This window comes from Phaenicophaeus curvirostris, chromosome 16 (assembly GCF_032191515.1).
Source record: "Phaenicophaeus curvirostris isolate KB17595 chromosome 16, BPBGC_Pcur_1.0, whole genome shotgun sequence".
In the NCBI taxonomy this organism is placed as follows: domain Eukaryota; kingdom Metazoa; phylum Chordata; class Aves; order Cuculiformes; family Cuculidae; genus Phaenicophaeus; species Phaenicophaeus curvirostris.
In genome coordinates, this window is record NC_091407.1 from 7,904,602 (window position 1) to 7,929,727 (window position 25,126).

The window sequence follows — 25,126 nt, forward strand, 5'->3', positions numbered from 1 at the left end:
TGGAGCGCCCAACAGCCTTGGGACAGGTCACCAGAGAGGATTTTGTTGGAAGTTTTCATGATTTGGATAGACAAAGCCACAGCTGCTCTGAGCTGGTGATGGAGCTTCAAGCGGGAGGCTGGGTGGGGGCCTCCAGAGGTCTGTTCCACCAACATTTCTGTGATTCTCTTGACTTTACTCCAACAGGCAGAGCCAACACAAAAAGAGCTAAAAGGAGGTGGGAAACAAGCAGACTTGCTGGGCTTCCTCAACAAATACTGTTCTACACTATCCTTTGTCATTCTCTTGATTATGTCCTACCTTGATTATTTTTTACAGGGTACATCTACCATGAAGGATATTTCACTGAGATAAAGTGGAGCAATTTGACATTTCACCCCCTGAGAATTAATACACTAATGAATGTACATGGAATGTATGAACGATCCCTCTTCCAATAAACACAGGCTCATTAAATATTCATTAGGACAGGCAGCAACATCTCTCGCTCGGGCATTTCACTGCTGGGTATTTATTTTAGAGGTAAATAGGAAGGAAAACCAAAAAAGGCAAACCAAAAACCCCATAAACGACCAGTCTTGGGGGACTGAACGCTGATGGTTCTTGTGGCTGACGTGGAGCAGCAAGGATTGGGAAAGAGAAGTAAAAGCATTTCCCAGTTAAATCAGGCTGGGAAGTGGTGTGTGCTGCCTGCCTGGAGTTTGCCCCAGAGGAGATCGAGGTTTTCCCAGTCTCTTCTCAGGGGCTGTGGTTACCTGGGGCTGCCAGTGGCAGGGGGTGTGCGCAACACAAAAAGGATTCAGAGCAGCAAAAGGTTTCTGTGTGAATAAGACATTTTTCACCCTTGTGGCTGAAGAAATACGTACCTATACATCTAGACACATAGCATAAAGCCCAGATATTTCACACCTTTCCAGAATTTGTAGAAGACTGAAAAATAAGCTGTCTTTGGTTGAAAGAAATATTCTGCTTTCAAACATTTGTAATCCCAGCAGGGGGCTGGACTCGTAACGGTGATTAATGACAGCCATAAAATCACTGTGGAGGAAGGGTCCTTCTGATGCTCTTGGAGCCCTTGCTGGGATACAAACACTGAGAAGGCAAACACGTCTGCTTTGAACAGCACATTTAAAGGCAACAACGCCCTTGGCCTGGCTAAACTGGGCAAGGTAAGGCTGGAGTGTTTTCTCTCTGACTCCACCTGATTTTGTTTTTAGTGGAGGACGCATTCATCATCAGCTATGCAGCATCCTTAAGCCAGAAGAATAAATGATGCTGGACAATCAGGAACCAGTGGATACCTCCTGATTTATGCAGAAAGGGGAAGGTGATGCTGAGAAGAACAACAGACAGACAAGTCTTGGGCAGCTGGAAAAGCAATGTCAGCCAAGTGCAGAAAACTAATGGAGTGTGGTGGAAGCTCCGAGGAAGGATGTGTTTATAGTGGCACCTCTCCAGCATGAATCTGACTACCATCCAGCTTCGCAGACTCGTGTTATGTCTTAAGTAGCAAATGTCCATCTTTGTGAACATATCCATGCTGGACAACTATATTTAAACAGTAAATAGTTCCTCTACAGCCAAGGGTGGTGTTGGACAAACCTCTAAGCGTGTGTGTGTGCATGTTAGACAGGTTCTGTATTACATCCTCATGTGTCACCTGTGACCCTGAGATCAAGAGAAAACCTTAATCTTCAGACCGTGAGCTGTGAAACTAAGGAAGGCCCGAGAATGAGAGAGAGAAGAAAGGAAACAGCTAGATACCAAATAAACATCAACTGGATGAAATAAATTGTGTCAGGCACATTACTCACCAAGCTTGCCAAACAGTTCCACTCCCAGGGCAGCATAGATAAAAAACAGGAGCATAAAAAGAAGGCCAAGGTTCCCTACCTACACAAGGAGAAAGCAGAACAAGGGTCAGGCAAGTTGAGGTCAAGAATTAAATTGCTCCATCACATTTTAAACACAAGCAAAAGAGGGACTGGTGGCCAGAGGCTAATCATCATCTCCCCTGGCTTCTAACACCCTGGTCCCCTTTCATGGTTCTGCTTTAACAGACCCAGAGAAGTCTCCCATGTAGGGGAAGGAGCAGATGCTCACACGTGCAAAGCACTCTCTGTGGCTGGTGCCTCTCTTATTACCCTTCCACTTACCCGGAATTCATTTGTAACTTGGCCAGCTCGGAGCCCCAGTGGCACTTAGGTCTGTGCCCTGGCAGTTTAAGTGACCTGGTGCTCCGGTTTGGGTTTTAAGAGGCTTTTCTTTCTGTTCAGGTTTGAGCATGAAGGCTGAGAGTTTCAAGGCAGTGACATTCACAAAACACTTCTCCAGCCACAAGAGATATTGCCTGGCTTTCAAAGGTTTTCCTGGCTCAGAGGGCTTTCAAAAAAGGAACATATGCTCCAGTAAGATGTAAAGCTCTCCCCACCATACCACTTTACAGATATTTTTCATCAACAACTGCCTGAATTTTAGTTTTCAGTGTCTCAAAAGCAAAGCCTTATTCCATATACCAACACTTAAACACAGGCACCTTGCAGTTCAAACACTGCGTGGTGTGCTATTAGGTGTAACCGTGCATTCAAGGTGGCTGGAGGGGTGGTAATGGAAATGCAATGACGCTAAAGTGAACACAAAGGGTCTTAATAACAATGGCATCACAGATATCCGCACTAGAGTCAATCACTACACAGGGTCGAAGCCTTTGAAACATCTCAAAGAGCAGCTTTCCTGTGATTCAAGCAGAGAATGGGAAGGGTGGAGTAACCTGACCAGCCAACCACTGCAACAAACTCTGGTCACATTTACCTTCCCTGCCACTTTGAAATGCCCTGTGTCTACCCCTTGTAACTGAGAATGAGCAATCGAGATTTCTGATTAGACACGGTGTCACAAGCATCATTTTATTTCTATATCCAAACGAGCTAGGTGGTGATCCAGGCAGCCAGGCTGAGGGACTCAGGACCTCCATGGTCTGTTCTAGTGAACTCTACAGTTTGAGAGCGCTTTGTTCTCCGAGGTAGCCCAGCCAGAGGGCTGCTAGGTATTTTGACTATGCTGCTTAATTTCATTAGGAAGATTATCAGTACGATACCTGTTATCAAAAAATTAACACAGCTATCACTTATGAAGAAGGGTGGCTTTTTTTTTCATTAAAGAAATTGGAATAGCCACATCACCCAGCAGAGACTGTAATTTCTACGAAGCCTAAAGCGGCTGCTACACATAGAGCACTGCAATTCCTCTAACGTTATTACCATGCTCCAGGGAATAATAGAGATAATACACAGTGATGTGGATGGCTGGTCTGGATTATTTCATCTGCCTGTACTGTCCTCCTAACTCATGTCTGCTGGACCACTGGCGGTCTGTGAGGCATTAGAAGGCAGCCTGCAAAATGACTGCAAATTAGAAAACACAGGAGAACAGGCACACATGCAAATGCACACACACGCTGCTGGGGAGGCAAACGAGCAAATAATTAAAGACAAGGAAAATAAAAGTGATAAACAAGTTTTCTAGGTTGAGTGTAAATTAAAGCCCGATGTAGCACCGTAGAAGAGGGTCTTGGAATTTTTTCAAAGCAGCCTGTAAGCTGAATATTTTACTGCTATTTTAAAGCCTAATAAATCAGCCCGCAAACTTCTGGTGCTGATGAGATTCCCAAGAATTTAGACTAACATCAAAGTTATTACCAGGTTATCAGTCAAAACTATTATATCTCTCAACACGCAAAGCATGTTATGAGCTGACATTTGCTCACAAACAATTTGCCTATCATCTAATATGCATTTGTAAAAGACTCTGTATTTAAGACTGTGACTAATTACTAAACCGTGCCTCATAACTAGTCCTTCAAAGACCAGTTTACACTCATGGGGTTGCTGTACAGGCTCAGGGCATCCCAGCCACTGGCACACTAAAAATGTGAACAGAGGCACATTTTCTCATGTGGTGTCTGAGGTTGCATTTGCCCTTGGCTGAGAGCAGACACAAGGGCAGCTCCAAAGCTCAGCAGATGCATAGGATCTCTTGGGAAGTGACTGAGTGTCTGATTGCCGGGGAAACATGGCTGTATGAAAGAGATATTGGAGATATATGGACTATAGCAGCAAGTCAAAGACATCAGGAAAATTTCTTCACTGAGAGGGTTCTCAGGCACTGGCACCACTGCCCAGGGAAGTGGTTGTGAGTCCCCATCCCTGGAGGTGTTTAAGAGACAAGTAGATGAAGTGCTCAGGAATCCGGTTTAGTAGTGGACAGGTATGGTTGGACTCTCAAACACCTTTTCCAAACAAATGATTCCAGGTTCTATGATATCCAGAGCTGAAGTTGGGATAAGCATAGGAATTACAGCACCACAAAGAGTTAAACTCCTGGAGAGGAGCAAACTACAGCCTCTGTCCTTCAGGGCATTGATAGAAGGAGGAGTTCTTCACTTCTTTTCTTGGCACAGAGTCTATCTGGGGTGAGTTCCAAGCTTTGAAGACAAAGAGGTGGCATGCTGTACTGCTCTGCATTTAATTAATGTGCCATCCACAGAGCAGTGAGAAAGAAGAAGGAAAAAGAACCCAGATCTTTTGATAGGAAAGTTCCCCATTTCGCTGTTGTTGGACCCACAGTGCCAGGATGGCAACTGGACTGGATTCCACTTTTTCTCCTCCATCGGGAAGAGCACCGGCAGCATTGACTGCAGGTTTTCTCACTAGCAATCGATACTAGAAGTGCTGTGCAGGCTGTGCTGGGCTGCTCAGTCTGGTGGATTCATTTACACAGTGAGCACTTCACTCCAGCCAAAAGCAAATTACAAATCTGAGAATGAAGTGCAGACGATGCTACAGAGAGGGTGAGCTGCACTTTGGAAAGCAGGGGATGTGAAAAGAACTAAAGGATTTCCATGAAAGAGGAGCCTTACAGAGCAGACATTGCTTACAAAACTGATGTAGCCATCAGATGTATAAGCAAGGGCATATTCAGCTCAAGTATGTGTGTGGTATTAATCATTATAGAGCCTTAATGGGGCCAGAGCTCATAAACACTTAAAACAGGTCTTGAAAACCTGCTTCATATAGAGACATTAAAGGAATTTGATGTTCTTCTGCTTGCCAGACCACAAGAGATTAGTTTATCTCTTATTGCTCCAAAAAGGAGCAGATCTAAAAGAAAACAAGTGAAATTGCATCCAACAAAAAAAAAATCAAACTTGGCCAATTCAGACTAAAAGCATCAGACTTTTTCAGCAGAAAGAGTAAAAACACCTACTGGAAGGATACATTTCATCAATAGGGGATGCTAGATTCCCTAATACTTTGTGTTGTCAAAATAAGATGAAATGGCTTTTAACAGACTTGAACAAGTTCAGTAGAGAGTGATGCGGCCCAGCTCTTTTTAGCTGGTCAGTTTAAAGCAATTGGATCTATTTCAGGTAGCTGAAATACCAGTGTAGCTGATTTTAGGACTTTATCCTTTAAAGTTCATGACAGATTTAGTTTGTTCTCCCAAAGGGTTTGCCAGGAGGGTACATGGTCAGAGCCAAGGCTGGCAGCGTCTTTCTAGGTGACCCTGCCCCACTGCTAGTTCAAGCTCTAGGTCAACAAGCTGTGAAATTGGAAAGCTTGGATTCCTCTTTGAAAAGGAGATACTGCCTCAAGACTGCACGCTAGGGGGTAAAAGAGCCAGCGCTGCACTGGAACAGATGGCCTGCGGCAGGGATGTGGTGATGGATTCACATCAACCCAAAAATCTGTTGGGAATTAGAGGGAATAGAGGTGGTGGGCAATGAAGGTGCCATATTGAGATAATTCCCTGAGCATTCTGTCTCTCTTGCCTCTCCTCATTTGTTCTCCTCTACTCCATCATGTTCTTAGAGATGTGGTGGAGGAGAAGGTCTTTGCACTCATAGACACGAGGTTACCATACAAGGAGGACGCAGTAGGGTAGGAAGCCTTCGTGCACAGAAAACAGCAGCTCAAGGTCAGTCTGAAGTTCCAGAAGAGGAGAATACACCTGTACCATGACAGCTTCAGTCTTGGATCAAAATGCTAACATTTCCCTAAGTCTGAGGATAGCTGGATCTCCAAGTGCTACTCAAGCTGTATCATTGCTCTCTACAACTACCTGAAAGGAGGTTGTAGAGAGGAGGGAGCTGGCCTCTTCTCCCAAGTAACAGGGGACAGGACAAGAGGGAATGGCCTCAAGCTCCAACAGGGAAGGTTTAGGCTGGACATTAGGAAAAAATTTTTCACAGAAAGGGTCATTGGGCACTGGAACAGGCTGCCCAGGGAGGGGGTTGATTCACCTTCTCTGGAGGGGTTTAAGGCACGGGTGGACGAGGTGCTGAGGGACATGGTTTAGTGTTTGATAGGAATGGTTGGACTCAATGATCCGGTGGGTCTCTTCCAACCTGGTTATTCTATGATTCTATGATTCTATGATGCTGAATAAAAGCAAACAGGAAGCTGATGAAAACTACTCAGAAAAGAGAAAAAGAGTGTGCAATGATAATATCTTGTCATGCCAAGCCCATAAATGGACATTCTACATACACCAGACATAGAATTTTCCCCTAAACCCTAATGAATAAGCATCAAATGAATTTTTCTTGTCACTTAGCAGACACATTCAATGAGGATTTTTCAGCTGTGGTTTCAGGCTGCTAAATTAATTGGGGTAGGAACTCTTCCCCTGCCTTTGAAAGGAAAGCTGTAGCTTTATGAAGAGTGGTTATTGTTGGCGAGGTCTCCCCAAATTTCCCTTCTCATTTGCTACATTTCACTGGAGGACAAAATGGCATTTTTATCTGCCCAAGATCTGCTTGGAATATCCCTGGGGATTCCCCTTTAGAAGAGACTTTGGTTTGAATGTAAACTGCAAAAACACCCCAAGGAGACAAAAAGCCTGGCCTGCAGCCATCCTATTGTTTGGGGAGGAGAGAGGAGGAGGAGAGAGACAAAACATGCTCTGTAATCACAATGCTATTGAAATAAAAAAAAAAATAGACACAAATCAAATGCTTTCTTGAAATGCCAGAACAGGGGTTAGGATGGTAAATACTATGCTTTAGTCTCAGCCAAAATCCTTCACTGAAAATTTGAATACCAAAGAGTAAATGTCTCAGATTAGAAACATCTTTATGGTAGTGAGGAAAAGCAAGTGGGTCTTTCCAAGAAAAAGAAATTTGCCTTGTTTTCCAGTTAATTTTGAATAGATCATGGGCTTCTTTGTACTTAGCAACTAACTCATAGGGGTATTTTTGGGTAATTACACGTACCAGCTCTACCAATCCTCACATGGCCTCTCATACTCTGGAAGAGATGTCTACATGATGTCTGCTTTTGGCCAATCCACAGTGCCATCATCCTGCTTTTGGGATGTGGTCCCTCTGCAGACAGCTGAAGCTGGACTCGTATAAAGCATTGGGCACTGTCCTGCATGACATCCTTGTCTCTAAGTTGGAGAGACATGGATTTGACGGATGGACCACTTGGTGGATCAGGAATTGGATGGCTGCCCCATCCCTGGCAGTGTTCTAAGCCAGGTATGGATGAGGCTTTGAGCAACCTGATCAGTGGGAGGTGTCCCTGCCCATGGCAGGGGGCTGGAACTGGATAATCTTTAAGGTCCCTTCCAACCCAAACCATTCTGTGATTCTGTGATTAAGAGGTGGCTGCCCACCATGATATGCTGCCATCTCCCTGAGCATATGGGGCTGGGGCTGAGAGAAGGAGGTGTGACTCTCCCAGTCTATCCCAGGACACACTCCCCCGCCTTTTACACGGAATGGAGCGGGCTCGCTCAGAAAGCTCCTTCCAGTGACACAGCTGTGGGATGTTTTGGAAGGGTTGAAAACTAAGGAGTTGTGTGACTGTGCTTGTGCATCCTAAAAGTGCTTCTGAATTGCCAGCTCAGAGAAGAAGGCTGCAGAATTCCTCTGTCTCATTCTTGACAGCTTGGCACCTCATATGGGTACTCATGTCTGGGTAAGCACGGCAGTAAATGGTTCCAGTACCATCTGGTGGGACACAGGGTCCTGGTGATATGTGAAATGGGAATGTGTATGCAGCTGAGCTGACTATAAAGACTGAAAGATTAAGACGCAGACCATCAAACCCACAAACTAGCAGAACACAGCTTAAATAGCATAAGATTTTAAAAACAAAGGAATCCTAAATTTCTTGGAATTCTTCTGGTGTGCTTTAAATCCTTTTTGGGGAGGAGTGCTAGTTAGCAAAAAGTTTCTTTCCTTCTTTTTTCAAATAAATGAATTCATAAAAATTGGTCCCAGGAACTGAACACTTGAAGGATCCTACCAAGTATCATTAAGACTGGCAGCATCATTGTTCCTCTTTGAGACCCCACTTAAAGCTTTAAACAGAAACATCTCCCCTGTTTGCCTTTTAAGGTCTGCAGCTCCTCTGTCAATAGGTGTCAATAAACATGATAGCTCCTGTCTCACAAAGAAAACTGCTGAGCTGGAAGCTGTCTACTTCCAATGCTTTCACCAGCAGCCTTCTCTGTCTATCCTTGTGTTTCCTGAACTTGCCAGCGAAATCTGTGTTTTATAAGAGCTCTGCCTACAGCAATCACCTCTCTGTTAACTCTTTTTCCATCATTCTGGCTTTCCCGTCTAACACACGCTATGTGAGCAGGATACGCCATGCAAAACTCTGCTAACAAGGTGGCAGGAGAGAAAGCCACTGTCCTCTCCAGGCAGCTTCTAGTGGCCACCAAACAGGGTAGCCCAGAGCTGTCCCCAGGCCCAAAAGGCACAGTCCACCAAAGGGAACAAACTCAGCATGGATGAATTCAGGGGACTTACCTGGGGAAGCGCTTGTACCACTGTGTCCAGGAGAGCTCGCATCCCAGTGGCCATTTTGAGCAGTTTCAGCACTACAATGAGAATCAAATCCTGGTCATCAGGGCTGGGAATTATTTCAAACAAAAGCCATAAATGAAATCTAGATTTAGGTCTTGTAGGGTGGGGTCTACATCTCTCTTGCATCTATTAATACAGATGGTGGCAAGCTCTCTGTGTCCTGGCGAGGCCCACAGAACGTCCAAATACCCTGAACTACTTTCACACCAATTGATGTTAAGGACATTAGTAAAATAGATCAAAAGCCAGAACTCCAGTGTGCCCTAGCAGGGAAAACGGGAGAGTGGTGGGGAGATGCTTCCTCAGTGAACAACATCATCTCAAGCTCTGATCCTCCCTTCTCCACCACCTCCCACTCTTGTCAGGTATCAATGTAAAAGGTCTGTGACCCCAGGACTGAATTACAGACCAATCTAAGGAGCTGCTGGGGATACCCATGAAACCCCACCTAGCTTGTCTCTGAACCGACGTTTTGCAGGGCATTGCCTGGCTGTTCTCAAGTTGAACTGAAACAGCAGGACTAGAAAAACAAATGGTCAAACCATTTGCTGACACGTCTGGAGGGATTAGGAGACCTACAGAGCAGGCCGTACCTCTTGCTATTCTCAACACCCGCATGATGCGTATTATTGTGGGATTGATGGGCAGTGCAGCATTCATCTCGATTTCCTCCAGTGTGATTCCCACTATTGATAAGAGAACTATGGCCAAATCCAGCTGATTCCACCTAACAAAGAGAGGAAGGACAAAAGAAAAGTAATCATACATGGACAAACATCCAAGAGTAGACAATTATCATTAATAACAAGCATAACAAAACCTCAAAATGCCTCTCCTCTCTCGTATCTGGGCTCACACTCTTCTGCGTGGTACCAAATTAACTCACTGCAGTGGACACAGACAGCGGCTGAGCCACAACCTGCTGTAAGGCTGTGACTGGAAAACGTCCTGCCTGCTTCCCAATCCCCATCATCCCCCTGCTGTCCACTTAGAGCCACTCTCAGGGACAAGATACTAGGCTAGAAGGACCTTTGATGCGATGCAATATAGCTGCCCCCATGGTATGTCTCTTGAATTACTCCACCTGAGTATCTTCGCTACCTTATAGCTTAACAGCACCACTAAAAAGACAGTAAGGTGTGTAGGAACTGAGTGTCTTTCTCTCACAAGTAATATTGCGGACAGTAGATTTCAACCACTCGATCAGGATAAATGAAGCAAACAAGCTGATCTTGTGGAAGCATCCAGTCTTACCCTGCTCCCCAGCAAGTCTTCAGACCACAATGTGCTTTCATCCACATTTGCTTCTGGCTAAATGTGAGGCAGAATAAGGTCTCTACAGCTGGGATCTGAAGGCATTAGGGCTGAATACAACTACTTTTCTCTTTGCCAAAGGCTTTACAAAGCCAGCAGTTTACCAAAGACTGGTTTGGACTGCAAAGGAGACTTGTTCTGAGGGACCCAGTCACCTTAAGTTGCCAGGTCTACTCTTTTGAGGACTGGATGGATGTAAACAGGTTGTTTCTAATCTCTGAGATGGTTGAGAGGCAGACACTGGGGGAAAGAATGCATCTAGAATTTTAAAAGACTCCCTGAATTTCTTCTGCAAAGCAATACCAGCAATTCTTGGAACTTTTAGTTCCTACACCATAAATTTTGCACCCATGGAGAGACAGCCCTTTGCTCTTCTTTGCACACAGCATGTAGTACAATCATAGGAACGCTACATTTACCCAGCATCTGGCTTTTGAAGCTGGGTCAATATAGCTCTATCCTAGATGCACAGGAGTTTAAAATACCCTTACCTGTCCTTGAAGAACCTTCGAAAACCAAATGCCACCAACTTCAGAACTGCTTCGAACACAAAAACTATGGTGAACACATAGTTGCAGTACTTGAGGGCTTCATCCAGGGACTGAAAAGAGAGACATTGGTTAGACCAGCCCAAACTGTCCTTTCCTAAAGTCCCTGCAGAGGGACAAGGGTAGTAGAGGCCCAGAGATGTCCTAATAGGTTGCAGTACTCAATTATAAAACTGCATTAAATCACACATCAAAACTCAAATAAAGGATGAAAACAGAAACCTCATAAGCACCAATACTAGTTGTGCTAAAAACATCAAGAGCTATCAATCCTCCAACATCAGTGCACAAATTGTTCAGTCTGGGTCAGAGAGAATTTTGACCCTTTCCCCTCTAATAAAGTTTACTTTTTCTGAATTGCCTAGCCTTGGGTAGAATAAAAGACTTGAAGGATCATTTATTTAGTCCAGCATGGCAATCCTTAAGACAATAGCTTTGCTTAAAACACTCTGAAAAATGAATCATGCTGGAGATGGATTAAATCTTGCCTTCTTGAAAAATGTTACATCTCTAGAGCAGGGCAAAGTATGTCCATATTTGGTGCAATGTTCACACTCTCTATAGAGCTGCTCTCGGAAGTCAGGAATCTGCAGTGTTTATACTTTAAGATGATGAGTGTTTATAACGGATTTCATTGGGACTGTAGGCCAAAATAGCAGAAGAATCTTGCTGGGACCTTAAAATAGATAGTTGTGGAATGAAACAGCTCTTTGGTTGGGCAGGGATTTGGGGAGAGGAGGGAGGGAAGGGGAATTTAGTTAAGTGCAGTATAGGTCTCTTACAATATGAAAAAGACAACAGTGAACATCAAACCAGACACAACTGGAAATAAAATACGATAGAGGGGTCTGCAAAGCAACATCTGCTTCATTGACAGAGGGAGCCTCAGGAAAACTCTCCTCATCACATTTGTGTGATGATTGCTTTGCTGACCCCAGCATGTGGGAGGCCATGCATTGAATTTTTGGGAACAAGAGCTGAACATTTTTCAGATGTTGGCATTTCCTAATGCACAATCATCTCTACTTTTCCTCCAGTGCCTAAAATAAAATGGCAACTTAAAAGACAATTTCCTATTTGATCTGAAGCACACTGCCTGAGCCTGACTTCTCGCATCACTGGCGACGGTTTGCATTCAGATTTACACCACTGTGTTTTACATGAATATAAAACAAGTATAAATAAGATCTAATCTGAATAAATAACATTTACATGAGAAATAAAGGCTGTTATGCAAAGGAATTACAGGGACAGAACAGCAGAGAATCAGCTGGCGTAAAAGACACACGCGTTACCCTGTGGCTTGGTGCACCTCTGGCTTGGCTTCCAGGAGGCATTTGCAGGTTACCTGGCAGACCATGCAATATCAGAAAAGTAAACACTGTTCTTAGAGCTCCATGAATGGTAAAGCAATGGAAGATTAATATTTGCAGCAAACAGACAGGTTATGTGTTTTATGCCAAAGGTTTTCTTCAGAAAGATGGATTTTGATGACACATAAAGAAAAGAAGAGTTGTGCTTTAGAGTTGGTTTCTGCTGAATTCATTGAGGAAAAAAAGTGTTGCTCTGCAAGCATTAACATTATGTTTGTGTTTGTTAATGGAATATTCTAAAATCCTGGACTATTTTACAATTTTGATAGGAATGGTTGGACTCGATGATCCGGTGGGTCTCTTCCAACCTGGTTATTCTATGATTCTATGAATTTGAGGGTCAGTCATGGCTCAGATCAGATGAAAGACTTGGATTCGTCTTTTCCCAGTAAAAGTTTAGTTCACTCTCCATTAGCCTTGTTCTCTGTTTTTTTACACTAGAAGAGAGAAGTCAAGCTTTTGGCTGAAGCAAGTGCCTCCCGAACGGTAGAGCTGGCCTAGAGTTAGATGGATTGCAACTGCTGCGTCTGGAGCTTGCTCAGGCTTTCAGACACCAGGGAATAGTCCCAGGGAAGCAGGGCTGGCTGCAGACCTCACTGGTCAACGGCATCCCAAGGGTGGTCCTTGGGTCCTCTGCCACCCCACTCTGCTGTGTTTCACAGCCAAGACATCGACGGGAGGCTCTTACCTTTGGCTGGTTGTAGTGCTCCATCGACATAGTGATGACATTGACCCCGATGATGAACGTGATGAACAGGTCAAGGTAGTGGCTGGTGCAGAGGGTGTGAATGTACTTCCGTGCTGGTGAATAGTCAGCGTAGTAAGGCCTACGCTGGGCTTCTGCAGAAAAAGACAAAGAAAGGCAACACAATCGATGCAGGCCCTGCTGGATGGTTGGCAGCCACCACAACGTGGCCTGTGGGTCACGTCTTATGCATGCAGGGCAAAGCCTTTGGGAGAACCAACTCCAGCAAGTCATTCTACCTAGCAGTGATGCCTCCAAGAACTGTAGTGGGGTTATCAGGTTGCGACAAACCCTTTCTGCCTGCAGAAGGGACCTCTACAGGTTCGACAACCAGGTCCTTTTTTGTCCCAAATGTGCTCTGTGGTTACTGCTTTGTCTCAGGAAAACCCCTTCACTTAATAGGACTCCTGTCGCAAACCACGAAGGGCAAGGGCAAGAAGCAGAATGGAAAAAAATAAAGCTTCAAACCCAGGAAAGCCCCAGCTGCAGTTTAGAGGAAGGGCTGAGGGCAGGTCTCATCACTCTGATATAGAAGCATAGAATAGTTTGGTTTGGAAGGGACCTTAGCGATCATCTAGTTCCAACCCCCTTGCCATGGGCAGTCCAAATATGCTTCTCTCCTAATCCTGCTGATGCCAGGCATGCTCCATGTAAGTCAGAGAAGAACATAACCTGAGAAAAGCTTCTGTTAGAGAAGGCTTTTGGCGTATTTGAAAGGCCTAAGGAACACATAGCGATGTCTGTGGCAAAGTAGGACACATGCGTGAGGGTTAGTAGCACACGGGATAGCATCAACAGCGATGGAGGGGGGCGCTCAGCATTTGTCTTGACAAAGACTGGCAGCACAAGCTCCTCTGGAAACATAAGACCAAGGGCATGGTTGCATCTAAAAAACCATTCAGGCTATGACCACATGGATTTGATATCTCTGCCTCTGGTCATGACTCCTTTATTCTCTTTGAAACAGGGAAACATCCTCACATGAGCAAGTTCCAAGGAGAGCGTTTGGACACCGCCTTGGGACTGAGCTCTATTTACTGTGTGCGTCTCTCTTAAATGAGACTGTGACCACAAGATTGCTGTGGGCACTTGAATGGAATCGAATTCTTTCCAAACTTTCCAATGTAAATATTCAAAGTGCATACTTAAAGCCAAAGTCAGCATTACTGTAGGTTCTGCAGGTGGTAGAGACGTGCTAGGTCACAGCAGGTCACAGCAGGACTGTTCTTAATAGAGGGATCTTTTTGCAAATGGTTCAGAAAATTCAGCTTCAAATGCATGAGGAGCTGGGAGAAAGGAGTTGGCTTCACCTTAACAATGAGGGAAACAGGTTCAAAAGTACTCAGTGACCTCCTGAAATACTTTTTTCACTCCTCTCATCCTGCTAATATCTTTCATATGGAACGAATCTTGAAATGTGGGTTTGTTTGTTTTTTTTCTGGTAGTGCAACTGATGCGAGATTAGCGTCCACAACCCTAAAGTAAATTGGATAAAGGGAAACTGAATCTGTCGCTCCCTTTCAACTACATTTTTTTTTTCTGGTAGTTAAAAGTGGAGTGGAGGTATTTGAAAAACATTTCCTTCTGACTGGGGTCACCTAGACGTATTTTTTTCTGCTAATGGGTGTGGAAAAATAAGATGAAAGCAAACATAATTGGTTTTGAATCATTTTTCTCTTGCTTTCATGTGCCTTAGTCCTACCAGTCATCTCGGACTAGGACTGGCCAGGCTGCCTTTGCTACTGAGTTTCCAATGTGTCTAAAAAAAAATAAATAATAATCAACTGGTTGCTCAGAAAACTTGGGATAGGTTTAACTTGAGCTGGGATGAGGGAGCTCTAGGCAATGCCTTGTTCATTTAGGATGCGCTATGTTCCTGAAGCCAAGTTAACAGATGAAAAAGAAACTTCTCCTGGGGGAAAACATACAAGGACAGTCTGGGATAAAAGTTGACAACTTTTTGAAACACATGCAACAACAGTGTCATGCTCAGCACAGTAACCCATGCAATGTCCATTAGAGGAGATACTGCTCATGCGAGGCTAATGGTGGTGAGCAGGGTGGGCAGGAGGGACAGACAAGTCTGCTCTCGGCAGTGCCGGTGTTAGGCTGGGCTGAGCCCACGAAGGCAGAGGGGTTGCAGCAGGGTGAATGCAGTGAGAGATCAGCCACACAGCTTCTCTGCAGCTCTGACCCTCTCTGAGCAGGAGGGAGGCTACACATCAGAGCTCCGAGGCCCCCAGCTCTGCTGCGTCACTGTTCATTTCCAGCCCTTTTAGGAGCAGGAGTTTTACTTCAGTCAACAGCACAACCAGCGGCTCCAGCCTCCTCAGTTCATACCCACATTTCTACTTCTTAGTGAGAATACACTAGGCTATTCTCCCCAGTCTGGGTGTAATTGTTCACTGCACATGCCTGCTGCTACAGCCTGCTCCACCTGAGACACGGGGGCTCCAGGAGAACCTGCATGAGGAGAACAGTGGACCAAGGGGATGGGGGCACAGCAAACCAGGGAGAGCTAGTGCACCATTAATTACAGCAGGCAAAATGTAACCTGTGCCTGTTTTTTCCAGAGAAATGGTTTCTAGGATGAAACTCCAAAGAGCCCACTAGCAGACTGGTATCAAACACAGGAAAGTATCCCTTCAGCTTCGGTAGATACGCAAGAGGGAAAGGAGAAACCATCAAACACATGCAAAAGGCAAACCACAATCCTTTCTCGCCCCCACTTCTGGATGCCGGCTAATGCTTGAATCTCACCTCTCTGAAGAGTATTTAATCTTCTTTGCTTGTGATTCTGCTGACATGAAAATTAATGAAGCACTGTCTCCTAGCTTAAAAGCATTTAGGTTGGCATAAGAATCACAAGCTACAGCTCCTCCATTATTCTCCTCTGCATGAAACATTAGCAAGCCTTAATGGGTTTATATGCATGCTTGGCACAGAGCAGCTCTGTACCTGCAGCTGCCTGGAAAAATAAGCAAGATGGCTTGATAATTCCCCAGCTGGAAATACTAAACACTCAGATATGCAGTGCCCAAAATGTTAGTTATAGCTCAAATGTTTCTGCTGGATACAGAGATCGTTTGCGGCACTGAGAGGATGGACTAATTTACAAACCACTGTGTGCTGCCCACAGATTGCTCACCCCTAGAGAGAAAGGCTTCCAGGCAGTGCTCTGAAAGGTGTCTCTTCCTTCTACAATCCCCAGATTCTCAGCTCTGTGTTGGGAAATGCCTCAGAGAGACAGAGCTGTGGCCACACTCCCCTCCTACAGAGTGGAAATCAAGAAAAAGCACTTGCCTCTTCTCAGTTCTTGTGGGTCTTCCAAGTGACCAGGGACTCAGTGATGCTACTGAAAGGCACTCTCTGCCTCCCCTGGGCTGTGTCAGGTATTTCCAGCTTTCTCAACACTGCTTTCAGCACATAGTGTCACACAGACCGTGCTTGCAGCCTTTGAAGCCCGGGTACTGCCTGTGTTTGACCTGACACTGTGCTCTACCCGGCAGGCCAGAGGCTGCTGGCTGCACAGCAGATGAAGGATTTGGCCCCATGTCCTGAATGCAGAGGAGATCAAGCTGATCCATGTGGTTTTAATAAAAAAAAAAAAATTAATCTGGGGAGGCTGGTTTCAGTCTGTGTCTTCTAAGAACCTCATTAAAAGGCTAGGAGCTGCAGGATTATTAAATTACATTACATTTATTTACATAGCAGGTATAGTGGATGGAGGCAGGGACTGCGTCAGAAAAAGATTCTAGTTTGTCTTGAATTTTTACCTTCACATGAAAAGCAGTCTGTGCAGTTCTACCTCTAAAACCACATCAAATGCATTTCTACGGTGTACTCAACCCCCTGTCCTCTCTCCTCACGTGAGCAGAGTTAATTAGCCAATCCAGTGCCCTCTTTCAGTGCTGGCTGTGGCTACAGCTGAGTTTATAGCAGCTGAGTTTATAGCAGCTGAGTTTATAGCAGCCTAGTCGTGAGGGCTGGACACGGCAGCCACTGCTGCTGTCACAGAAGCAATGCCTCACTGACACGTTGGGTCACAGAATCATAGAGCGGTTTGGGTTGAAAGGGACCTTTAAGGTCATCCAGCCCAACCCCTCGTCAACAAGCAGGGACATCCTCAATTCAATGAGGTTGCTCAGAGCCTTGTCCTACCCGACCTTGAATTCCAGGTGGATGGAGCATCTACAGGCTCTCTGGGCAACCTATGCCAGTGCTTCACCACCCTCATTGTTAAAAAATTCTTCCTTCTATCTAGTCTAAATCTACCCTCTTTTAGTTTAAAACCAGCATCATTCATCCTACTGAAACAGGCCCTGCTAAAAAGTTTGTCCTCATCACAGAGCAATCCCTCTGCCAGGCTCATAGCTCTGCAAACAGGGCTCAAATCCTGGACCCAGCCTGCAGAGCCTGGGATTCATACCCAAAGCCTGCTTGGATGGGACCATCCGGACACTGACAAGCTGAGACTTAACTCATTTCCAAGCCTACAATGGCTCAATGGAGCATTTCTGTGTGTGCAGGTACCTAGAGATACCCAAAGACCTCAATACACAGAAACACACAGGGCTGCTGCACACAGAGGACGTTACAGACAGGAGACAGGACACAAAGACAAGATGCCAGGCAGACAAGGCGAGTCCACATGGATGGGTGTTGCTCAGATCGTGCGTCTGTTAGCTACGCAGGATTTTACTCTTGTTAACAAGCCCTAATTCTTCCTCCTCTTAGGGTCTCTTCAGGCTAAATGCTGGAAAAGGCAACTGAAGTATAAGCAGGGCTCTCTGCTAGGCTCCCCAGCGTAGGCTTCTTGCTCCTCTGCAGAATTACTGGTCTCCTGCATCCATCCTGCCCCGTGGGGACTGGCCTCTCAGCCTCTCCTCTGTGTGGGTGAGACACAGCGCTGGGGCACATGGAAAGCTGGCCAGCCCACCACCGTGTAGCATCCCTGCACGTGCACACAAACACCTTCTCACAGAGACTCTGCCACGCACAGCACCAACCGCATCTCACATCTTTCTGAGTCTGCCACATTTTTTCACCAAATCCATCATTTTCTGTATTACCCGGGAGGTGAAACCTCCTCCCATTTAAATTAAAAAAAAAAAAAAAAAAGCATTACAATGTAAATCATAGTCTTACAAAAAGTGTATCTGGTACGTGATTTCACCTTGTTATCAACTTAAATGTCAACCTGTCCATGCTGAACAGAAGCAGGTAGGGCACCTCAGAACCAGATGATCTGAGGTAACCTCCTGGAAGCCCAGCACGTGGCCAAACCCTTAGCCTCTCAGTTGCTATATTGGACTTGATTGCCTTCCAGAAAGCTGTCCTCCTCCCTGCGTGCTCTCAGTGAAATGTTACAACCCACATCTGTGCAAAGCCTGGGTCTGTGGTCTAACATACGTCCTTGACTCTGTCCTTCGAGATAGCTGGACAAAGGGGGGCAATGTAACAGCATCCATCACTTTGACAGGGACTGGCTCTTTTCAGTGTCTTAGCAGCAAGCCACAAACAGGCTTGGAGTAAGATTTACTTACTACTCAGGAATAGCAGCTGGCTGTGGTTAGGCTATCCCTCCTCACCTATGCCCCAGTGTATTTTCTCTAACGATGCTTAATGTTCTTTGCAAATAAGCTTTTTATTTATTTATTTTTTTGCATATAAACTTTGAGCTTATCTGAATGTCTTCCCAGGTCAGCACATTGGGGTAGAAATACTGCACAAGCAGGAGGACCTGACAGCCTGAAACCGATTTCTCTTACTGTGCTGAAAATGCTGCCTTCGGGATTTCCACTTCTAATCCTAGCTGGAACCTCAAACTTAAAAAAACAAAATGGGAAAAGAGAAATGAAATTGCATTTGAACTCTTCTAAATGTCTGAAGATTCAATGTCTGTTTTCAGCTGGATGGTTTGATCTAGATTTCATTTTAAACCAGCTACTTAACTCACAATTAGCTAAAACGAACTGGGCTTGGCCTTCACTGGGGTGTCAGGTCAGTCTGTCATTACCGCCCTGCGGAGACCACAGTGCAGACTATTCAGTGCTGGGGTCTCCCGTGGCTCCAATAATGAGGACCAAAAGAGCAGGAGAGGAGCTGTGAGGGATACAGCTGTCTCTCTTTTGACTCAAGCATGGATGGGTGGAGGAAACTGGCTGGGATTTCTACAAGCAAAGCCTCCGACTGCTACGTCCTCAGAGTCAGGCAAAAGACTATTCAATCTAATCGCATTTTTCCCAGCTGAAAATGGTTACCTATGACTTGATGTTTGGAAGATAGCAAGCCATTTGTCACAATGACATATTAAGTCCTTACAGGAGATTACAGAGGGCAGCACAGCACTAGGCGAAGAGCCACAGGACTGCGGCAGCCAGCAGAGCCAGGAGCACTCAAGCTTTACCACTGACTAAGCTCATTGTTGATCACAGTGGCCAAGCCATGTTCCCTCACTTTTAAAAAGTGCTTGCCAGCATCGAAGGGCTGTCTGTGTTTGCTAAAACTGGCTAGGAAGTTGGTGTGGCTGGTTTCCCAGCAGTTTCCCTGGGAATATCTACCAGATACTACAGGCAGCTTGTTCCTAGTGGAGTAGTGGAGGTGAGAGTTAATGCATGAGAACCCCTGGGAAGGTTTGGGTCAGGAAAGGAGCATGAGCTCAGGTGGTTTTGTGGTCTGGTTTGATGGTCCCTACTAGATCCACTAAGAAGCAGATTTCAGCTAACAGCCCGGCATCTGCCCCGCATTTCCATGTAGACTCTTTGCAAGGACAAACTGAGTCCCAGCACATTGCTCAGCAGTGAAGGGCTCCCCAGCCTGTGATGGGGCAAGCATCTCTTATAATGGACATTTTCCAGAGAGGAATTTTCTGGACAGCCCCATCTTGGGGCTCCATTCCTCTCCCTAGGGCTGTCGGCTGGTTCATGCCCTCATGCAGTGTGTTTGTGGCATGCGGGGCCCATGCGCTAGGACTCTAAAAAGCATTGCGATCATTTTGCCTAAGAAAAAAATTAATAACAAAACCATCACCATCACCAGATGCAAGCGGCACATTAAGCCACAGGGCCACCCTCGGGACCAGCCTTCACACGCACAGTCAGCATCGCGGCTGTTTACTCGCTGCATCCCTCAGCCACACCGCAAGCTCCTGCTCGGTGCTTGGGACACCTTTGCCTTGCAGAGTGTGACAGACAACTCTGCTTGGAGGAGGATTTTCTCCCCAGTCAAGTAAACAGGCAACACTTTTACACCAGGCTTGCAGAGGACAATTCCAGGGTGTTGGCAACCCAAGACTTAAGGTACCACCAAAGAGGTAACGAAATAAAACAGCCCCTTGAATCCCCATGGACACAAAACCAAAGGAAAATGGAAGTCTTGCTTTGGGAGCAGGCAGGGCTCAGAAAGATTTTGGTTTGTAACGCAGTCTACCGACCAGACAGGTATATCTCCTTACTCCTGCGCTTTTTCTCCAAGCGTCTCAGCCGCTTCTCCTCCCGACGCCGGGCCTCCTCCGCCTCCTGGTGCTGTCGGCACTTGTGAAAGTTCTCCACCACCACCCCTACAAACATGTTGAGCACGAAGAAGCTGACGATGAGCAGGAAGGAGATGAAGTAGAGAAGCATCCAAGGGTTATGGTTCTGGATGGGCTGGTGAGGTAAGGAATTAAAAAAAACAGAAAAGAAGAGAAAACAAGCATAGGCAAGATGTGTGTAAGTCAGGATATTGGGCACTCTGGAGCAATAAGACAGCACAGGACTCTCTTGTGGGGAGGAGGAGAGGGAGGAATTAGGACATTTCTCCCAAAACAGTTTTCTCCCATTCACTTTCTTACCAACTAAAATTCTACTTGTTTTGTAAAAGCTGTCCCAGCCTCCATAAGTTGGTTTACAGGATTTAATTATTTTTGCATTTATTTCATATTGCTTAAGACAAATTTCAGTGAATGTGCATCCCATCTGCAAGATCATTTTAGTCAAAGATAGGCTCTAGATTTTTTTTTTTTGAGTTATGGGCTCATGGTCAATGTTTCTCAGTTGCTATGAGATCTTCAGAAGCCAGGGAAAATCAGGTACAAAGTGTTACTGTAGCTACAATGGGGCCTAAGAGTCTTGACTTTCCTTTGCAAATGCCACATAACACAGTTAACTATGTCTCTTTCACAGCTTTCGTGGTTGTTTCCCACCTTGTGTGTTTGCTCTTATTCATCATGCCTTCTGTGAAGCCACAGTGCAACGGCACGTGTGGCCCTCCCTAAGTACCATCATCCTAATTAAAAACCTGATCAGTGTTTTGCATGCTCCATGGGGCACAACCACTGTAAAACCTACTCAGTGGAGGATGGAAAAGCTTGGCAGCCCAACGGGCAGTCAGGACCTCAAGAAGGTCCTGTAACTCTGCTCCTCCTGGGACTTAAAATCACCCAGGCAAGATACTTCTGAGAGCAACACATCCAGACTCTGCAGTAGATTTACCTGTTGGTCAATACCCACGGCATCCAAACCATCGTACATGATGTTCACCCAGCCATCTTTGGAGGAGAGGACAAACAAGGACATGAGGGCCTACAAGAAACAAACAGAAAAGATTGGTCTTGCATTTTAGTTCCTAGAAAAGAAGCTAACAACAGGCAATGCTCACCAAAACCAATTCACAGCTCATAACACGTCATTTGGCCTGGAGCTGGTGGAGAAATGCAACATATGCATAATGCAATGCTTGCTTTTACCTATTTCCATATCTGGTTTAAGAGTGAGCAAACTATGGTTGTTCACGCTTCTTTTCTCTTATGTATAGGTTGACTTTTGCTCAGACATATCAGGCTTTCTGGCCACCAAAGCATGATTAAAAATCAATATGTCAGGCTGGCCCAATGCCATGGGGTTTTAAAAAGTGATAATATAACCCAGCTCCTACTATGGACTGTCCTGCTTTTCAGCCAGTATAAAGCACTTCATTGTTTTCATTTGCAAACCTAACAGCTAGAGGTGAAGAGATTAAAAGTGACAATTGAAGTCTGTACATGACAGACTGCGTGAAAATGCAGTGCCTTTAAGAGAACACTCTCCTGTAAACATGGAACTATACAAGCCTAGCAAATCTGGCTGCAGGGGATCAAGAAGCTACCTGATCCATTTTTACCCAGTCAGGGAGAGCTGAAAGCCTTGTGAAAAGTTCTGAAAACTTCCCATGATGGAGGTTCCACACCCTCCTCAGGGATTACACTTTAAATGCTCATTCAATACAGAAAATCCTTGCAATGAGGACTTTACCTGTCCCAAATTATCAAAGTTGTACTTCCGCCGAACCCATTTGTAGTGTGCGTTAGTGCAGTCAGTCTTTGTAGTGATATTCTTTACATCAGGACCATCACAGTAGTAGAACTTGCCTTTAAAAAGCTGTATTTAAGAAGGAAAAAACAGAAAAAGGTAAGAAAGAAGCAGCTTTGAAAAGTCCATCCCCTGATTTATCTTTCTTTCCCCTAGTAAAGTTGTTGGCCAAGTTTAAATTCCTTTCCTTTCAACTCAGATACTTGTCTCAACACACGTGGCCTCAAGCTCCGCCAGGGGAGGTTTAGGCTGGACATTAGGAAAAAATTCTTTACAGAAAGGGTCACTGGGCACTGGAACAGGCTGCCCAGGGAGGTGGTTGATTCACCTTCCCTGGAGGGGTTTAAGGCACGGGTGGACGAGGTGCTGAGGGATATGGTTTAGTGTTTGATGGGAATGGTTGGACTCGATGATCCGGTGGGTCTCTTCCAACCTGGTGATTCTGTGATTCTGTGATTCTGTGGCAGGAAAATACCTCTGGAACTTCAGGCCTGGAAACATCGTTGTGTACGGCCTCGGACGCCAAGGGAAGGTGACCCTGCAGGCTGCCCTGTCCTGTTGGGGGGATGCCAATCTCCCCTCTGAGGAAGAGCTGCTTTATACATTCAGGCACACAGAGCCAGGAGGGATTTAGGGAATTTGTCTTTTCCTTCCCCCGCCCTCAGGCAGACTTAGCTGGTGCTGTGATGTTCATCAGGGAGGTCTGCTCTTCTAATCCTGAGGACCTTCCAAGGAGCAGATACCAACCCCACCCCAGAGCACTTCTTCTAGGGTCTGGCTCCTCTTTACTAACACCAAATCGAAATCTTCCTTTGGAAAGATTGAAGCTCCTTACTTCCACATTAACCCCAGGTGGTGAGAAAAACCGATTCTCTTTTGCAGCTATCACTTACAGTGGTGAGGGAAATACTCTACCTGGACTCCTAAAATCCCAAAGATAATGAAGAAAGCACAGCAGATGAGAACAATATTCCCAATAGGCCTTAAGGAGGAGATCAAGGTTTCTACCACCAGTTTCAGACCTGGGGCTCTGCTGATGACTCTGGAAAAAAAGGCAAAGCAATAAAGCCTTTAATTTTTATGCATGCCCTGTTATGACGTGGTTGCTTTTCTGCTTCTGTTCAGACTGCAAAGCTAACACAACCCTCCTTTACCTGCAGGCAGCATTCAGAGATGATCAGTGACTTAACAGGACAACCAGAGCATTCACAGTCACATTAGATGGAATTAAAACAGCTTAAGACACCCTCTTAGCAGGGTGTTGGGCATTTGCTTCCTAGTAACAGTGTGGAGGGAATACTCTCTACAGGCAGAATATCACAGGGATTCTCACTACAGGGCTATTTGCACCTCAGCCCAGAGAGGTGACCCACGCTGAGGTCTCTCAGATCCAAGCAGAGGGGCTGTCACAGCGGTACTAGAGAGGATGTCTTGTCCCCTTTCTACTGGCGTAAGGGCCCCATGATAACTTTTCAAACAAAGTAATTTTAATTTGTTTCCTAATTAGTTCCTGAACCGACTCTTGGCTAACAGGAGCTTGTGATCAACAGCTCCACAGCCAAAGGGTCAACCCATAAAAAGAGCAGCTTGCTTGCTTGCTGTGAGAGGCCAGGCATGCTCTGAGCATGGCTTGAAGCAGCTTTGGGGTTTTATGGAGAACAAGTGTTTTCCTTTCCTGTATGAGTGCCTGGAGAACAGCTCTCCCACGGGGAGGTGAAAAACATGTTTGGACACATATGACCAGCCCTTGCTTTACTGGGGAGGTGGGTGTTTTGACTGAAGAACATCAAAGCTATTTCTTTAGGAAGGGCCTGTAGAAAGGAGAAGGTATGAGTCCTCGCAGGTAGCTCGAGTCTGCACGGTTAATGATGCCAAACACAGAGAAAAGAGAGCAGTGTGCCACAGGGACAAAGCATTTCAATAGGGTCTTGTTTGGCAGCAAATAACGTGGCAGTTTGAACTGCACCTACAAAGTGTTAGAAATGGCCCCCGGAGCAATCCTAGAAAAGGCTGTGATGAATGAAACCATCGTGAGAGGTGATGAATTCCTCTCTGTTAATGGGATGTGGCCCAGTTATTCTCCAAGACCAATTCCCTTTCCTCCCCCTCTACATTCACTTATGAATTGCCTGATTTCTGTTCATGGATATGTGTTAGACGGGTGCCCCAGGGCACTGCCAGGCCAAGCCAGGGTGACCCAGAGTGGCTCGGTGTGAACCAGCACTGAAAGGGGACCCCGATGCCACCACAGAACAGAGCATGGGAGCAAGAGAGGATGCAGAACCCCCCACAAAGTTACTCATCACTAAGGAAATGCAGAGCAGCAGGAAAAAAATCTGTTGTTCTTGTGGGCATGGACCTAAACAAGCTTGTCTCTTCCTATTACTCTCATAAGCAAGCAGCTTTTTATCAGAAAACCTACAGGTCTCAGGAGATGCATATCTTATTTCCTCTCAAATTTCATGAAAAAAGGCTTGTGTTTCTTTCCAAGCAGGTTGGAAATAGAACAGGAGCCATGAGCTGATAAAAATCCCCCAAGCATTAACACTCATTGTTATTGCATAATCATAACCAAAATACAAATTCTCTTTATTCCTTTTCTCTCTCAGCTACTGAAAGCTTCTCCCCTTCCTCCCAGCTGAGAGCTAAATTGTTTTGCAGTAATGGTAGATACGCAGGCACAGGAGAGCAGGTATGGATGCTGGAGCTTATCAAATTATTGTCAACACCTGTTCAAGCTGCAAATTTTCTCCCAGCCAACGCAACCTCTTTGCTTGGGAACGACTGTGAGGTTGTGCAGTTCTCAAGGAGCCAGACTGATTTGTAAAATGGTGATAAAAATGCAGCGTGGAGGAAGCATTCACTGCCTGCGTACGATAACACCTCTCACTCCAAACTCCATCCGCTCCTTCCTGTGCTGGCGAAGATGAATTATACTA

General features: G+C 45.5%; 1 protein-coding gene across 5 annotated transcripts in view; it reads right to left on the reverse strand.

Annotated features, from left to right (window-relative positions):
* CACNA1H (calcium voltage-gated channel subunit alpha1 H) overlaps positions 1-25,126 on the reverse strand; it is a 121,727-nt gene that overhangs the window by 13,570 nt on the left and 83,031 nt on the right. For 4 of the 5 annotated variants that reach the window (XM_069869947.1, XM_069869944.1, XM_069869946.1 and 1 more), the window contains exons 20-28: positions 23,103-23,229; positions 22,131-22,256; positions 21,333-21,422; positions 20,294-20,507; positions 12,802-12,953; positions 10,684-10,793; positions 9,472-9,605; positions 8,822-8,892; positions 1,815-1,893 (exon numbers count right to left, since the gene is read on the reverse strand). In XM_069869947.1, coding sequence (XP_069726048.1) covers positions 1,815-1,893; positions 8,822-8,892; positions 9,472-9,605; positions 10,684-10,793; positions 12,802-12,953; positions 20,294-20,507; positions 21,333-21,422; positions 22,131-22,256; positions 23,103-23,229 — 1,103 coding nt within the window. The remainder of the gene's footprint in view (positions 1-1,814; positions 1,894-8,821; positions 8,893-9,471; positions 9,606-10,683; positions 10,794-12,801; positions 12,954-20,293; positions 20,508-21,332; positions 21,423-22,130; positions 22,257-23,102; positions 23,230-25,126) is intronic. The other variant, XM_069869945.1, reaches the window with a different exon arrangement.